A 17,086-nucleotide genomic window follows, 5' to 3' on the forward strand; every position below is an offset into this window, starting at 1 on the left:
CTTGCACTATTGACCATAAAGGAGATTAGGAGGACATGCTTCCTCTTGTGAAATTTACCTACAATAATAGCTATCATGCAAGCATCATCATGACGTCTTTTTAAGCCTTGTATGGAAGGAGATGTCGAACTCTGGTCTGTTGATTTCAAGACAGAGTTCATTTGATGGTTGGACCATAAATGTTTCAAAAAATCATAGAGCAAGTTGAGTTGTAGGTTCTTTCTAGAATACTAATGTCGTAATGGCAGTTTGAGTTGAGTTGTTGTTGTTATTATTGAGGTTGATATTGTTGTTTTTGTTATCATCGTCGTAGTTGTCGGCACTCAATGAGTTAATAAAACAAGTTGTATTGATGAGTAAAAGGTTGAGAGAAATTGCTGAATAATAAGCTATTCAAATATTTATGTTGGTAATATATATATATATATATGTATGTATGTATGTATGTATAAATTTACAAAACTTAATGATTATGATATGTTTCATAAGCTCACCCTTGCGTTTTATTTGTGTTGTATGTGTTGCAATGATCGTACTGTAGTACATGAGCAAAGAGGACAGGTACTATAGCTACTTCTTAGGCTGAAAGGTCTGACTGAGAAACATTAGAGTCAACATATTTTGGAGAAGATTGTAGCTTTAGAATGTTTTGTCAATCTAAGTTAGATAATAGATCTAGAACATTTAGCTATAATTGAGGAGATGTAATTATTATTATGTAAATGTTTTGTATTTTGAATTCCACATGGGACCACAGTTGTAAACATACATGGTAGTATAATTTCTGAATTATATAAAAGTGTCCTTGAGATTTTATTATCTTGATAGTTTGAATGATAAAGTCATAAACATATTATAAGTTATATTATCTCTCATAGGTGGATTTGAATTAAAAGCAGTAATTTAGGATATTTTGGATTCTGTACAAAAAGAGGACGCGACATTATTCAAGATCCTTGAGGGTTTAACAATCTCTTGGTAGACATAAAATTTGAGAAAATGATTAACATGACTGATGATCCATATTTTGTACTTTCATTTATAGCCTTATTGAATCTTCCAAAATATTTTTCCTTCTTTATTTATTTCATTTAGCATGTTTTTACATTTCTTGCATTAAATTGGAGTTTTTATGAATATTTGCTACCTTTACTTTATATTTCATATTTTTTCTATTCTGACCTTTGTCCCCTATTTTGACCATAACTTTTTCTTTAGATCTCCATTTTAGCTGATTCTTTTTGCAATGGATTCTTGACTTCCTGAACTTTAATTTAGATATATAGATCGTGTTGTTTGGAATTTGGAGGTATTTTTTTATTAATTTTTAAACTTTAGACTTAAAACATACCTTTTATATTTAGAGTTTTTAATTAGGGCTTTTATTTTATTTACTTGCAGAGGCCTTGCCCCATTTATTCCCATTTTCATTTAAGACCAGTATATATAAGGGTCAAAAGGTTGATTTTGGACCTCTCTTTCCTTTCCCTTTCATAATTTCCCTTTCGTAATTTCGTTTTTCTATAAAGACTTTTTCCCATTTTTAAGAGAATCTTTTTTGTTACCATTATTGCCTCCTTTTCAGATTCTGTAACAAATTTAATTTGTAATTATGCTACGGTTCTTAATTATTCTTTCCTCATGAATCATCTCTTCACAAGCGTGAGTTGCAAGATCGATTGATCGATCCGCATTTGTCTTTTTACTTTTTTGCAATTCTTGATTAAGATTTGTGCATGCATAATTCGATTGAATTTGATTTTTATTCCTGAATGTAATATTGATCGACTGGTTTCTGTTGCATTTAAGTTTTGGACAAATTCGGTATAGTAATCGTAGTTTGCGTCTGTGATTCGTGGATTTAATTCGTGTTAGTTTTAATTGCATTCGTTATCATTTTTTTGTTTTGTTTGGATTTTTATTTTTTATTTTTGTTTTTGATTTCGTTTGTTTTCATTTTAATTGATCTCATTTTCAATTTGTTTTCAATTTTTAAATTTGTTTTCAATTTTTAAATTCATTTTCAGTTTTTATATCCGTTTTCAAATTTTAAATTCGTTTTTCAGTTTTAGATCTATTTTCATTTAAATTTCTTTCATTTTAAATTACTTTCATTTTTAATTCATCTTTAAATCACAAAACTCTCCAATCTAATTACTTTTGCGTGTTTAAAATTAGAAACAAAATGAATTTATGTCCTTGTGAGATGACCTAAGTTTGCTCCCTATTATTGCATACTTACTTGAGGAATCTAGTGTTGTTTGAAACCATTGCGATATGATTGTCAATGACCATTGAAGGAAATATCAAAGAGGATGGTATAATTATAAACTATTTCTAAAGTTAACTCTTGTCCATCTTCATCATTTGCATTAAACCAAAACTATACAATATGTATGTAATGCCTAAAAACATAGTCTAGTGTACTCTGTGCTCTAATCCTCTTTAGTGGCTCGATTATCCTAGTTCCCTAAAATGTATTGTAAGGATGAGCTTCCACTCTATCATCAACAGAAGATAACATCATTTCAATTCACATATAAGCAGGGAATAATTCATAAAAACATGTTCATCAACTATTAGTACAACACATGTATGTATGTATATATATACATACATACATATCCTTAGTTGATCACCCTCATTTATTTATATATATATATATATATATATATATATATATATATCACAAATCAGCACACCATTACATATCCTCCTCAGAATAACTCATTACACTTCTCATTTAGTTTGCACTCTCAGTGCACTATGATTACAGAATTACATTGCCTCTAACATTTCATAAGGTCTTACATAACTAGGCAAATAGTTGTCAGGCACCTTAGCAAAGACATAGTCAAAAGTCTAGTCAAGAAACTAGCGTGAAGCCATGTGATGCATTTACTCTTAGAAAGAGTGTGTATACAAATGCGAATGTCGCTCACCACCCTATGTTTCCCCCCAGATATCCATATCGTCTCTAAACTCTATGCCCCTAGTGTATCTCTAAAACCATTTACATTAGACTTAAACAATACTTTGTGCCAATCTATGTTCTCTATTCATCTCATCCTCACTATACAATCTCAAAATTGTGCTTAATAAAGCACTTTAAGACTTAGTTCATTTTAATCATAGCCTCAAATTGCAGTTCCAATCATCAAGTTATTCATAATAATATCATTAATCAATCATCACCATCTAACATCTTCCATACATACATGCATATATATATATATATATATATATATATATGGATGTTTTGTTTGACCTTTTCGAGAAATTGGTAGAATTTCTCTTGGATATCAGACCTATCTTTTCTCCTATACTTTTGAAAGAACCACTCTCTTTGATGATCAGGAGAAACATTCTCCTGAAATCACACCCAAACACAATCTCTTGGACGAAGAAGTTCGATTCGAAGAGATCAACCAGAGTATGGATGACTGGACCATCCCAGTCATTCCTCAGGATACATTATATGTTCCTGAAGATCAACCCAAGAAAAACAGTTCTGATTACATCATCAAGACTGTTGAAAACAATATTCCTTTAGGAAAAGGTATAGGAGAAGAATTTCATCTCCTGTCTAAATCCTCTCTCAATGACCATAAAAGAAAATACAAATACCTTCACATAGGATGTGTTCAGGTTGCAATCAAACCTTTGATAGACATAGGCATAGATGTTGCTATCTTAATTTGTCTAAGAGACATTCGTCATAATAAGTTTGATGATTCTCTTATAGGAACTGTTGAAACCAGTCTCGGTCAAGGTCCGATTTATTTTAACTGTTTTCCCAACAAGACTGTGAGTCTCATGGATGAACACATCCTAGACTCCTTGTTTCTCAATATTTGCTTTCATGGGTTAGACATGAAAGAGGGATCTATTCCCGCAACCCTTATCTATAGGATTCAGTATAAGGTCATGAACTCTTGTGCTTCTAGAGTCCGATTTTCCCCTTATCATCAATTTTAACTGCAGAGAGAATATTATCTTTGTCAGTTTCAGTGAGATAATTATCCCACCAACCTTTGAGTTGGCCAGTGAAACCAGCAACAAGAATATAAACAATGGTGTCTTCAGGCATATTTTGATTAGTAAAATAGCCCATGGCGACAACCGACATATTTTGGAGTTTGGCAATGATATTATATTCAGATAATCCATCAATATTCCAAATATAAATATCATTAGAATTGAAACTTTGAATAAAATCTTGTTTTTCTTCTAAAATAAGGTCAGGAGCAGTAGCTCTATTATAATAAAGCTTGGAAGAATTTTTCCAATTGTTGATTGGATTGATAGCTAAAACAGAATCTGTTTCAGAATAATGTTCTGAATCAGCCTTGGAAATAACATTGACAGTTTTGGCAAGAGACCTAGTCCTGGGTTTAGCAGGATAATGCTGGATAATGCTGGAAAGGTTGAAATAACCTTTGATAGGAGAAACTCTTTCTCCTCAAGGATCGATGCTTACAGTAATCAATCTGACTTTGTCTCTGCTAGAAGATCTTTTTCTTCTAGATCTTATATTAGACCTAATATTCCCAGGTCTGTTAATCATGACCCCTCTTTAAATCTTCAGGGTTACCGCCTTTGTCTATCAAATTGGGTAATTGGTATTGAGATGTGGGTGGCAGTTCACTTTGAACTATTTGTCCGTCTGGTTTTTGTGGGAGAGGAAGAAGATGAATTAGAGCCAGAGCGAAAAGAAATGCGGGAGAAAGATCTTAAAAGTCTAGACATTATAAAAATATATCTGGCTCATTACCTTCATTTGGTTCATAACAATACATCTGTTAATCATTCATAACTTGTTCGACTGGATCTGGTTATTTGTAGACTTTTTTTATTTTTTTTACGAAATTCTGAAATTCTTTTACCATAGCCACCAGCTTCTTATGTTCTTAGTTTCTTTTGAATACAGCATCGTCAAATTAGCCTTACTGCCCTTTCATCCATATGGGTCTTACTGCTACAGCCCTATTCAAAAGAACTATAAACTGCTGTACTTCCAGTAAAGGATTTTCATAAACTTTAAAACTGTACAAAAGCAATATTTCAGAACTATTAGTTCGTGGCGTTGTTACAGACAGGGACAACCATTACTGGTCTCACCCGAAGGGCCTGTCAGCTGTCCAGCCTATAAACTATGGTTACAGAAATTTCATAAAGAAATTTAAAGTCCAGATCCAGAAGAACATAGCTAGAAACAATTAACAGTTCATGACCTTATAATATGAGTATATATATATACTCATACTCATTTAGACATGTCCAGACTCACAAGCACACTAGTACATCCAGCACTTTGATATACATCACATATTTTATTCACTATATCATATTTATACAAACCAAACAGTCAAATGAATATATCATTCCATTCTAACCACAGATAACACGACTCACAATATATCTATCAATATCATAACTATACCACAATGCTCTCATAGCACAAAATATATTTTCTAATAAAAAGACAAAGTAGAGCTCTCCTTACTTCAAGATTATGGTTCGAAAAGAGATTGATGAAAAGTATTGCTCAAACACAAAAGTTTTCCCTAGGATCATAAGGTACTCTTAGGAAATAGAAAATGAACTAAAATGATCGGAGAACCTAAAATCAATCTATGAGAAACACACCTTGAATTTACTGAGATCAAACACCTAAGCTTGGATTTGAAGAACAATTGATTTTGGAGGGGCTTATCTGAGTAAAGGAAATGGGATTTTAGAGAAGAAACGGGAAAAGAATGTTAATGTGAATTTTTCATGCTTTAAATCCCTTAAATACCCTTCAGATTTCGCACTCTCGCTTAAGTGAGCCCATTCTCGCTGGAGCGAGAAAACATCCAGAGAGTTTGGACATTTTTCCTGTGAGTCATCACCTGGGCGAGATCCTATCTTTCTTGAGCGAGATCACTATCACCTAGGCAAAGGACGGTTGGGTCATGTCTACCCTGTCTTGTCTGAGCGAGGGTTGCCTCGCTTGAGCGAGAAAGCTCAAGAGAGCTTAGTTCATACCAACTTCATCTCGCTTGAGGGAGACACAGCTCGCTTAGGCGAGAAACTCTGCATTAGAAATCTATCAAATGCTTAATAATTCAGTCCAAAACACCTTCTATCATTACCTAATATCAAAGAAAACCATTAATTCATAATAAAATAAAAAGAGGCTGTTACATTTTACACTTGCCCCAAACTATATTGTTTATGTTAATTGTATAATACTTTTCTTGCATTGTTAGATGTCAGAGGAAATATTAGAAATTAATGCAAGAATTATTGAGAGTACAAGAAAAATAAAAAAGAGAAAACTAGTGTTAGATGCAACAGGGTGATAAAGACCTAGTAAAAAGTATACTTTTGATACAATTATATAATGTGACTGATGAATATTTCTATAATCAATTACGTCTTACTAAATAAGCTTTCTTTGAGCTTTGCAATATTTTTCGTGAAAGAGAAGGACTACATGATACTTATTATCATGTAACCATTAAAGAGTATGTTGCAATGTTTCTTATTTTAGGTCATGGTCTCAAAATAAGAGTGCTCGGAAGCACTTATATTCAATTTATATTTTTAATTTCAAAAATTATATTATATTTATGAGCATTCATATGCTTTCATCTAATTTATGAAAAAGATAGTTCATGACATAATATTAAATTTTAATGATAAATTAAACATAAAAAATAAATTTATTATGTCATGATTTTTGAAAAAAAACTATTAAGTTATCATTTTTAACAATTTATTTAATAATTTTATATTTTTAATTGACACATTATTTTTTAAAAAAAGTTATTAAATAAAATTTTAATACAAAATTGAATTATTTTTTAAAAATTTAGATCTAATATCATATTATAAAATTTGATTTCAACTTAAAATTCTAATTTTACATTCTAACTATTTAAGTATGTCAAACGTAGAATTATAATTCTGAACCAATTTTAATTTTGAAGGAATTGGAATTATAATTCTAAATATCAATTCTGATTCCATGAACCAAACAAAGATTTTTCATAAGTAGAAATATATTAAATTAATAACTCAAGTCTACAAACTTATTGATCAATGTACTTTTTAAACTTCTAACCATCAAATTTATTAGCAACAACTTCTAAGTTACATTTATTTACTAGTGTGTTACTAAGCCATATGCACCCTTAGTTTTCTTATTTATGTTCATACATTTGTTTATGTGGTGTGTCACTAAGTCATGTGCATCCTTAGTTTCCTTATTTATGTTCATGGTAAGGATAACTTAGTCTATTTTAGAATTGTCCACACTCTTTCTTGTGACATTATTATGGTTTTTTTCTCTCTCTTTTTTATCCTTTTTAAAAAAAATTATTTTTTTTGTTTTGTTATTTTCATGGAAACTTAAATGGACGATAAATAATTCTTGTTAAATTCGCTTATGCTTTCTCTCTCTACACTCGAATTATGTTTAAGCTTAATTTTAGTTAATTTGTTTTACTAAAATTAGTGATGTAGATCATTTAAGTAAAAATAAAATTGAACTTTCATTTTGCAACAAGGATATTCTAATATCAATTAATTTAGTCTTAGTGTCACAACAAACATACTTATTGTCCTAACTTTTAAATTCCAAGATTCACTTTTTTGTTTGACTATCATTTTTAACCACACAAATAATTACTTATAAGTTAACACCATACTAGTTTCATCATCATGGATTTGTCTATTTCAAATTTTCCAGATTTTATGCATCAAATTTTCAAATTCATAACTTATTCACTACAACTCCAAAAATTAGGAAATCAACGAGGTTTTTTTTTTCTTTAAGTGTTTATTTTTATATAAAAATTTAAACATAATTTAGACACTCTATGCTATTCACACATTTTTCATAATCTAGTTTATTGAAAATTCCATAACTAATTGGTTATGCCTCTAAAAAGATCATGAAATCAATGAAGTTATAATCCTTTAAGTTCCTATTATCATTAAAAAATATGCTGATAATTCAAGTCATTCTTTATATTTGTAGGTCATAAAGTACCATGTTTTAATATCAAATTTTTAGAAAAATTATAACTTATTCATTTTAAATTCAAATGTTATAAAATCAGTCAAGTTGTTCTCTTTTAAATTTAAAAGTTATAAATTTAGTCAGGTTGTTCTCTTCTATATATCTATTTTCAAGGAACGTCATTCAATTTATTTGCTTAATATTTATGACTTTTAAAAAAAGTTGTTTAATCTAAAAAACTGTCTATTTAACATAAAAATATCTTTATATATATATATATATATATATATATATATATATATAATATAGGCCTAAAATTGTATATAAATTTAAAAATTGAAATAAATTATATATACATATATTAACAGATTATAATAAATATTTAATATAATATCATCATTATTATATTGTGTGTGCTTATTTAAATAGATAAATTTATTCAATTTAAACAACATTGTTTAAAAAAAAAAAAGGCTCGTTTGCTACTTAAGATAAGAAGATTTATTCTATCTTAGTTTATTTTAAGTATTGATTGAATAACAAGATATAATATTTTATCATATTTTATAGTTTAATTTCTTTTCTCAAGGGGTTAAAAAATATTGGATATGATAACTTTTTTTCTATTATCTTCTTTTTATATTCTATGCATATTTTTATAAAAAAAATTAATTTTAATATAAATTTTAATATTTTTACTAAAATATAAATATAATTTTTTTATAATTTATTTTCATTCCAATTATAATTTTTCAAAGATAAATTTTAATTATAAAAAATGAATTTTCTTAAAATTTAATATTAGAATTTTAATATTATATATACACACACAAAATTAATTTATTATTTTTTATTAAAAGGTCAAAAAGTTAAAAAAAATACTATATTAACTTTAATAAAAAATAATTTTATCATTTAAATATAAATTTATTTTGTTTTATTATTTTTTTATATTTTATTTTTAGTTTCTCATCTAATTTAATTTAAATTTGATTTGAGTCATACACCTAGATATTTTAATATATTATGCATTTATTTTATTACATGGATATGACAAATATTGTCCGCGCCACCCCTACCAAATACGATAACATGATATTGTTCACTGTAATGTTTTAATGTATATTAACTATTGAATATGATAAGAGTTTATTATATTTTATTTTTATTCAACTATATGCCTATTATTTTTTTATCTTGTTAACAAATTTTTAGCAATGTTTAAGTTATTTAATAAACGAATTGATTTGATTAACATAAATGTAAAATGGTTGAGTCGTAATTCCATACTGATTTGATTAACATTTTTTAAAAATTCGAAACTAGTTCTATGCTTATTTATGATGAGTAATATGTAAATGTTCCCTTAGTTACTTACTAATGATAATATAAAAAATTATTGGATCTGAAAAGTTACAGGACCAAACTTCGAGAAGTACAGGCACCCGTTAGTTTTTTCGAAGCTTGATACATAGTATTTTGAAAATTGAAAGGCTGAAATAGAAATTTAGAGGAAAACAAAAGTTGATGGCAATGAAACGCTGCGTTTAGACTCGGAGGATGGAAGGGAGGAGTGGGAATGCGAAGATATTGGTAGGGGTGGCGGAGTTAGGGTTTCCCTCCATTTACAGCGCACGCCCGATTCCCCCTTTCTCTCATTTCCCCTAACTCTCACATTATTGTGTGATACGGTACCATTTTTTCTTCCTTCATTTTCCGATTAACCTTCACATCTCACTTTTTTTAATGTTGCGGTGTGGCTTTTAGCTCAATTTTTCCTTACTTTTTCTTTTTCTGTAATTAGTTGTTCATTCATATGTAGCGTTTGGGGTGCTGATAATAACAACGAAAATTGTTGGTTCACCTTTATTAGGGACGTGCCTGAGATTGCCAATAGAGTAGTAGTTTGTATTCTATGGTCACGGTCGTTTCATTTTCTGTTATCATGTGTCATAAGCCATTGAGGAAATGTGGACTTGTATTTATCGTCTTTGCTGTTTAGACTTTGCTTTTATTTTATTTATTACAAGTGATGATGGTATATTATTATACGCAAGAAAAGAACTAGTCTGTTCTTCTTTTTCCCATTTGTTAACTTACGATATTGGCTGTGTTTTTTTTTTTTTTTTATCTGTTTGTGACAGCTAATTGTTTTTCACTTTGTTTATCCCCCCTAAAATATTGGGCAATCCGGTCACTGGAAAAGATACAGGATGTCTGAAGAGGCTGGATCTATGTTGGTAGTTTACGATGATCCCTCTGACCAACGCTCACTGTCTTTGGACGATGCAAGCAGCACAGAGGAGTCACCTGATGAAACCAGGCTCTCCTTAGAAACAACTAATGATGCTATTCCATATATTGGTCAAAGATTTGCCACTCACGACGCTGCTTATGAATTCTATAGTGAATTTGCCAAGAGGAGTGGTTTTTCTATTAGACGTCACCGGACGGAGGGAAAAGATGGTGTTGGAAAGGGACTTACTAGGCGCTACTTTGTTTGTCACCGTGCTGGCAACACTCCTGTTAAAACATCAACTGAAAGTAAACCTCAAAGAAATAGAAAATCTTCTCGCTGTGGGTGTCAGGCTTACATGCGGATAAGCAAAACAACAGAATTTGGATCTCCAGAATGGCGCGTGACTGGTTTTGCAAACCACCATAATCATGAACTTTTAGAACCAAACCAAGTTCGATTCCTTCCCGCATACAGAACTATCTCGGATGCTGACAAGAACCGAATACTCATGTTTGCCAAAACAGGGATTTCTGTTCATCAAATGATGAGGCTTATGGAGCTTGAGAAGTGTGTGGAACCTGGATATTTGCCATTTACTGAAAAGGATGTAAGGAATTTACTCCAGTCATTTAGGAAATTAGATCCCGAAGAAGAAACCTTAGATTTATTAAGAATGTGCAGAAATATTAAGGAGAAAGATCCTAATTTTAAATTTGAGTATACACTTGATGCAAACAGCCGTTTGGAGAACATTGCCTGGTCATATGCTTCATCAATACAATTGTATGATATATTTGGTGATGCTGTGGTGTTTGATACCACACACCGGCTAACTGCATTTGACATGCCACTAGGGATATGGGTTGGAATAAATAATTATGGTATGCCTTGCTTTTTTGGCTGCGTGCTTCTACGAGATGAAACTGTGAGGTCATTTTCCTGGGCACTGAAGGTAGTTTAATAAAGTAATAATCAATATTAATATCTTTTAGTTTTTTATTCAAATTATGTTGTGGCCTCTTAGATTTTTTTATTGAACTGCTGGTCTGGCTTAATGAAAATAAACTAAATGGAAGGAGAAGGACAGTAAATTTTAAATTGAAGATTAAGGCCTAGTTTGGTTAAACTTTTAGATAAGTCTTTATAGGAGAGGAAAATCAATATAAAAAATAAATAAAACTTTTCTCATAAGTTAAAAGTAAATTATACTTGTTAAGTTTTAAAGAAGTTAAATGAGAGAACTTCTAAATAAATAAAGAAGTATAGGTTGGTTTTAACTTACGAAAGGAGTTTGATTTATTTTATTATTTAATTTTTACTCTTATAAGTAATTATTGATAAGGTTATCTAAACTAGGCCTAAGTAGTATTCATAAACAGTGGGGCAGTTACTAATGTGCAGATGGTCATAAATTGAAGCCTATTAAAAGGTTGCCACTGCTGAGGGTTTCTTGTTGAGTTGTCTAAACTTTGGTAAATGTACATAAGAACCTTATATCAGTGTCCTGTTTTCGATTCTTCTGAAATGGGCAATATTGTGACTGAGAATTTCTTTCTTTATATTTTCACTCACTTGTGTAAACTATTAATTTTTGAGAAGTTCTACATCTCTTTAATTTACATAAGTGTTTCTTTTGTTTTTCTTTCTTTTTTTATCACCTTCTTGGAAGGCTTTCTTAGGGTTTATGAATGGGAAGGCTCCACAGACTATATTAACCGACCAAAATATATGTCTCAAAGAAGCACTATCCACAGAAATGCCGACAACAAAACATGCTTTCTGCATATGGATGATCGTAGCAAAGTTTCCATCATGGTTTAATGCAGTTCTAGGGGAACGCTACAATGAATGGAAGGCTGAATTTTATAGACTTTATAACCTTGAGTCAGTTGAGGATTTTGAGCTAGGCTGGAGGGAAATGGTTTGTTCTTTTGGGCTGCATTCCAATCGGCACATGGTTAATTTATATAGCTCACGCTCTCTTTGGGCGTTGCCATTTTTGAGAAGCCATTTTCTTGCAGGCATGACTACAACTGGTCAGTCAAAGTCAATTAATGCTTTCATTCAACGATTTCTGAGTGCACAAACTCGGCTTGCACACTTTGTTGAGCAGGTATTGTATCATTCTGTCTCTCTTGATTTGGGTTTAGTTAAACAGGTTTCAATGAGTATTCATAGATTTAAGTTTTATCCTATTTTTAGAGAGAAAACTTCTCAATCTTTCTGTTAACTTGGGTTTGCGCAATCAGGTAGCTGTTGCTGTGGATTTTAAAGATCAAACTGGAGAACAACAAACCATGCAGCAGAATCTCCAAAATGTTTGCCTGAAAACAGGGGCCCCAATGGAATCACATGCAGCCACAGTCCTTACTCCTTTTGCCTTTTCAAAGCTTCAAGAACAACTTGTGTTGGCTGCACATTATGCATCTTTTTCAATTGAAGATGGTTTTCTTGTGAGGCATCACACAAAAGCTGAGGGAGGTCGGAAAGTTTATTGGGCCCCTCAGGAAGGAATTATAAGTTGTAGTTGCCACCAGTTTGAGTTCACTGGTATTCTCTGCAGGCATTCTCTTAGAGTTCTTTCAACAGGAAATTGCTTTCAGATCCCAGATAGATATCTTCCCATTAGGTGGCGTCGAATCAGCATGCCTTCTTCTAAGCTTATCCAAAGTGCACCAAATGATCATGCCGAAAGAGTTAAGTTATTACAAAATATGGTTTCATCTTTGATTACAGAATCTGCTAAATCTAAGGAACGGTTAGATATTGCAACAGAACAAGTTTCCATCCTTCTGTCTCGCATACGAGAGCAACCAATTTCCTTACAAGGTATCAGAGAATTTCCTTCCGTGAATAGGAATCTTTGACTCCAGGATACAAAATATGACTGAGTTGTTGGTCTGGTTCAATGAATGGGAATTACACCAAAATGTTAGTGACAAAGCATAGTATCATATTGATTGGATTTATCATGCTTAATTGAAACTATTTGAAGAGGGATAGAAGCTGTTTATTGGCTTGAACTTCTGCAGTGAAATTTCTGTAGATTGGTAAACACCAAGTTGCAGTGTATGACAAGGATTCTATTCTGTACAAAAATGTATAGGAAATTTGTTCATCCGCATCCTTTATTTGCTATCTATCTGCCATTTAGACGATACAGTGATTTTAGCGGGATTTCAAGATCATAATGTAAGAACCCTCTCAACCCAAAGATCCCATTAAAATGCGGTCGAGTTTGTTATCGTTGATGTATAAAACATAGAATAACTGAAGAAATTTTCAATTCTAATTTTCACTTCATCTTGCCGATTATATTATCTTCCCTTATGCTTTTTGTTTTGATAATTAATGGAGGAGTTTAATTCGTAATAACAAATTACTTAGGAATCTGCTGAAGCGCCTGAGAAGCAGAAGCATGAAGAGGCCAAATGAGAAGACTCAAATATGACTTCGTTGATATTCTCAAAAGTTTACGTAACTTTACCTCAGCTCACAAACATGCAAAAAGTTTTAATAAGAAATAAAAATGGATTCTAATTTAGAAATGTATAGGCTTTTGATCCTATGTTCCTTTTAACAATATAATTCTCATTTTATTCCACATTACATTGTATTTCATTCATGGAGTTATTTTTGCATAGTGGAATTTTGTAAATGTTGTATTCATTTGACAACAAATGCATTATTTTATTTGATATAAAAGCTTGCAAGTTGTCCTTTTTAAATGGTGGAAAAATTAAATCAGGTGTAAGTTGTGGACGAGTGTTGAGATACGATGTAATCTATAAAGATATAATTTAATTCTCTTTTATTATAACAATATCTTAGAAAAATTGAGAACAAAAGAAGTGATCACTTCATGCATGTGAAAATATCGAACAACTTCCGAGTCTGTTTGGAAAATCGTCGTAACTCCATTTTTGAGGAAGCAAAAAATTTATACTTAGATAGAATATTACTGAAAAGTGTGTTTCTCCATATGAACGGAGAAACAAATATGTGATTACTTCAGTTTGTTTTAAACTTATGTTAACTCTATGATTTATGCTTGTTTAAGACTTGTTATGCTACTTTTTAATTTATGTCGAGCATGTACCATTTTAATTTGAATATGTTGTGTAATAAATTTTGATATTATATTTGGATATTTTATTTGTTTGTGTTTATTTACCGTATGTGAGCCCTTTAAGTGGGTTCAGTATAATAATTTTCCTCCACATAACTTCAATTTGCTGCTTTAAGGAACGGGTTGAATCCTAAAATACACTAAAATCCATATATTCAAGTCGTTGGGTCGAAGGACAAAATTCCTTAGTCCAACTTAATCAAACTTGAATCATTATTTTGAATAACCAAAGCCCACTTAGTTTATACGATATGAACTAAATAAACACCAGTCTTTTAGTGAGGCACACACCCATTCCTGACTATATAACAATCATGTATGCCTATTTAATGTTAATTTTGCTCACTTTTTTTTTTATTCTAAAGAATGTGCCTGAATTTGTTGCTTTATTCATTCTAAAGCAAAATAATTTTTAAAAAAATGCCAGATTCGTTACTTTTGCTGTGAAAGTTACCCAACCCAACGTTTGGTCTCAAGTTCATAGGATTGGGTCTATGGCTACAACCAAGGATATAATACTTGCTGATGGTATTTATATTGCCTGTCAAGGAGATTACTACACGAGTAGATTGAACTTGGTCCTTTCACAAGCACTGTGTTTCATTCTTATCAGTTGAACAGTTAAGCAGAATTTGGTTTTCCAGATAGAAAAGCCATCCTTCAGAAAACCAAAAATAGACCCATAATCATCAACCCTATGCAATATTTCAAGGATGAATAGATAATTTATTAATTAAAAACAGCATGCAGGAATGATGCATTATTTATGTCACAAGAGACGGATCCGTTTGTTACAAAGTTGTGGCTAATAATACTACTTTCCAGTTACAAAAGTTACGTGAAAATGCAAAGGAAAATCCCACTGAAACTTTGACAACCTATATATGTCTCCTAGTCAAAGCTATACATTCGATTCCTCTATCTACATTAACACTTTACGTTTCAGCCTGATCTAACAGTAATCCAATTCCCTGATGACTCTGATGCACTGTCTTCCAGTTGACATATTGATGTTCCTTCTGGGTCATTGTGATATGTGAACGAGTTTATGAATGAGAAATCATTCCCCTCTGAATATTCCAATTCATCTAAATCATATGTATCCTCAAAGTTTTGAAACTCCAAGACACTTGCGGGTGAGGAAGCACACTCTTTAGGAGATGTAGTTGATGAAACAAATGGATGGCTAAGTAACTCCTCAACGGTGCACCTTTTATTGGGCTCTCTATCCAAACATCTGGCCAAGAAATCCAAACCCTCTGGAGAGAAATGGGTTGGAAACTGAGGTATGTCATCGCCATGGGCAATCCTGAGCACAGCAGACATTGGATTTGAAACCTCATTAGCCCAAGGAGGCCTGCCAGTAGCCATCTCAATAACTGTACATCCCAAAGACCATATATCTGCAGCAAATTCCAGCATCCCACTCCTCAATACTTCAGGAGCCATCCATAGAGGAGTCCCACCAATAGACTTCCAAGAATTTGCCACATTTCCACCACCCCTTAACTCCTTTACCCGTTTTGCACATCCAAAATCTGCCAACTTGATGTTGCCAAATGAGCCCAAAAGCACATTCTTGCACTTAAGGTCACAATGCACAATCCCATGTTGATGAAGATGCTTTAACCCGAGAAGAATTTCTCTGGTATACACCCTAACCACATCTTCATCTAATGACCCACCAAACTTGTGTGCCACATCTGCCAAATTACCCCCTGCCATATACTCCATAAAAACATTAAGGTTGCCTTCATCCTCCTCTGTCCCCAAACAATGGACAATATATGGTGATGAATTCAAACTCTTCAGTATTTCGACCTCTTTTTTTAAAGCCCCATGTCCAGCCACTGAATGTGCTGATTTCACAACAAAAAGTCCACCAGTGGATTTGTTCATGGCCAAATGGACAGTGCCAAAAGATCCAGATCCAACCAGTTTCCCCTTCACCCATTCACTTGGTTTAGGCGACACACATTGACACATTGAAGCCATGTCATGTCAATTATCATAAGGGCGCCCAAAAATCTTCGATCAGTCTCTCCAATCAAAGAAAATTAACCAACTACAGAGGCTCCAAAAGGAACCCTTTTTCTTTTCAAATTACAAACACCAAACAAACAACTCATCAGATGAACAAAAACAAGAATACAACCAAAGTGTCAGCAAGATTTGATAACAAAATGAGAGTGCTTAGAGCGGTTTCCCATAAACCGGAAAACCGCCCTAAGGAGCGAACCTTTTCTATCAGTACTAAAACAAACGCTTTGTTTGAGTTTTGGTTGCAGAAGATACGACGAAGCAAACAAATGAATTGAAAATGAACCCAACGAAATTATAAAAGGGACCGCTTTTTGCCGTTGGCTTTTGGCGGTTGGCTATCCTTAATTCTTGGAACTACCTCTCTCTTTCAGTGTTTTAAGACAACGTAGTATATTAGGTATAAGGCATATGCATGTGTAATAACGGTATACGTACAATACACCACTGAACTTGCACACAAAAGGCTTCATGCTAAAAGACAAATATATTTAACATGTTTTCTTAGGCTATTGAAGACGGTTTGAACGAATCAAATGGAGACATGTTCTTATTTAGCAATTTTGTCATATGTAATTTTTATTATTTGTGTTAGGCCTTTTATAGTTTAGCACGAAATTTAGAAAAATGGAACCATTATATGCAGAAAATTTTATTATTAGCATAT

The 17,086-nt window shown here is 31.9% G+C and overlaps 2 protein-coding genes across 4 annotated transcripts; one reads left to right on the top strand and one right to left on the bottom strand.

Moving 5' to 3' along the window:
• The first annotated feature begins 9,500 nt into the window (after positions 1–9,500).
• On the top strand, positions 9,501–13,563 carry LOC113870810 (protein FAR1-RELATED SEQUENCE 11). 3 transcript variants are annotated; one of them, XM_027507294.1, is made up of 4 exons: positions 9,501–9,702; positions 10,218–11,202; positions 11,920–12,363; positions 12,500–13,563. In XM_027507294.1, exons 2-4 carry the CDS (start codon positions 10,225–10,227, stop codon positions 13,115–13,117), a joined length of 2,040 nt encoding a protein of 679 aa, XP_027363095.1. In that variant the 5' UTR covers positions 9,501–9,702; positions 10,218–10,224; the 3' UTR covers positions 13,118–13,563. The 3 variants fall into 3 exon arrangements, with proteins under 3 accessions (XP_027363095.1, XP_027363100.1, XP_027363108.1); XM_027507299.1 differs by having other exon boundaries at positions 9,559–11,202; positions 12,500–13,550; XM_027507307.1 differs by lacking the exon at positions 9,501–9,702 and having other exon boundaries at positions 10,177–10,857; positions 12,500–13,476.
• A 1,758-nt stretch (positions 13,564–15,321) lies between these two features.
• Positions 15,322–16,374, bottom strand: LOC113851992 (mitogen-activated protein kinase kinase kinase 3-like). Its single transcript, XM_027482254.1, has one exon. The coding sequence runs from the start codon at positions 16,372–16,374 to the stop codon at positions 15,322–15,324; it is 1,053 nt and encodes a 350-aa protein (XP_027338055.1).
• Between the last annotated feature and the right edge of the window lie 712 nt (positions 16,375–17,086).

The sequence above is a fragment of the Abrus precatorius genome, unplaced genomic scaffold, assembly GCF_003935025.1.
Source record: "Abrus precatorius isolate BTA unplaced genomic scaffold, Abrus_2018 Scaffold10, whole genome shotgun sequence".
NCBI classification, from domain to species: Eukaryota; Viridiplantae; Streptophyta; class Magnoliopsida; order Fabales; family Fabaceae; genus Abrus; species Abrus precatorius.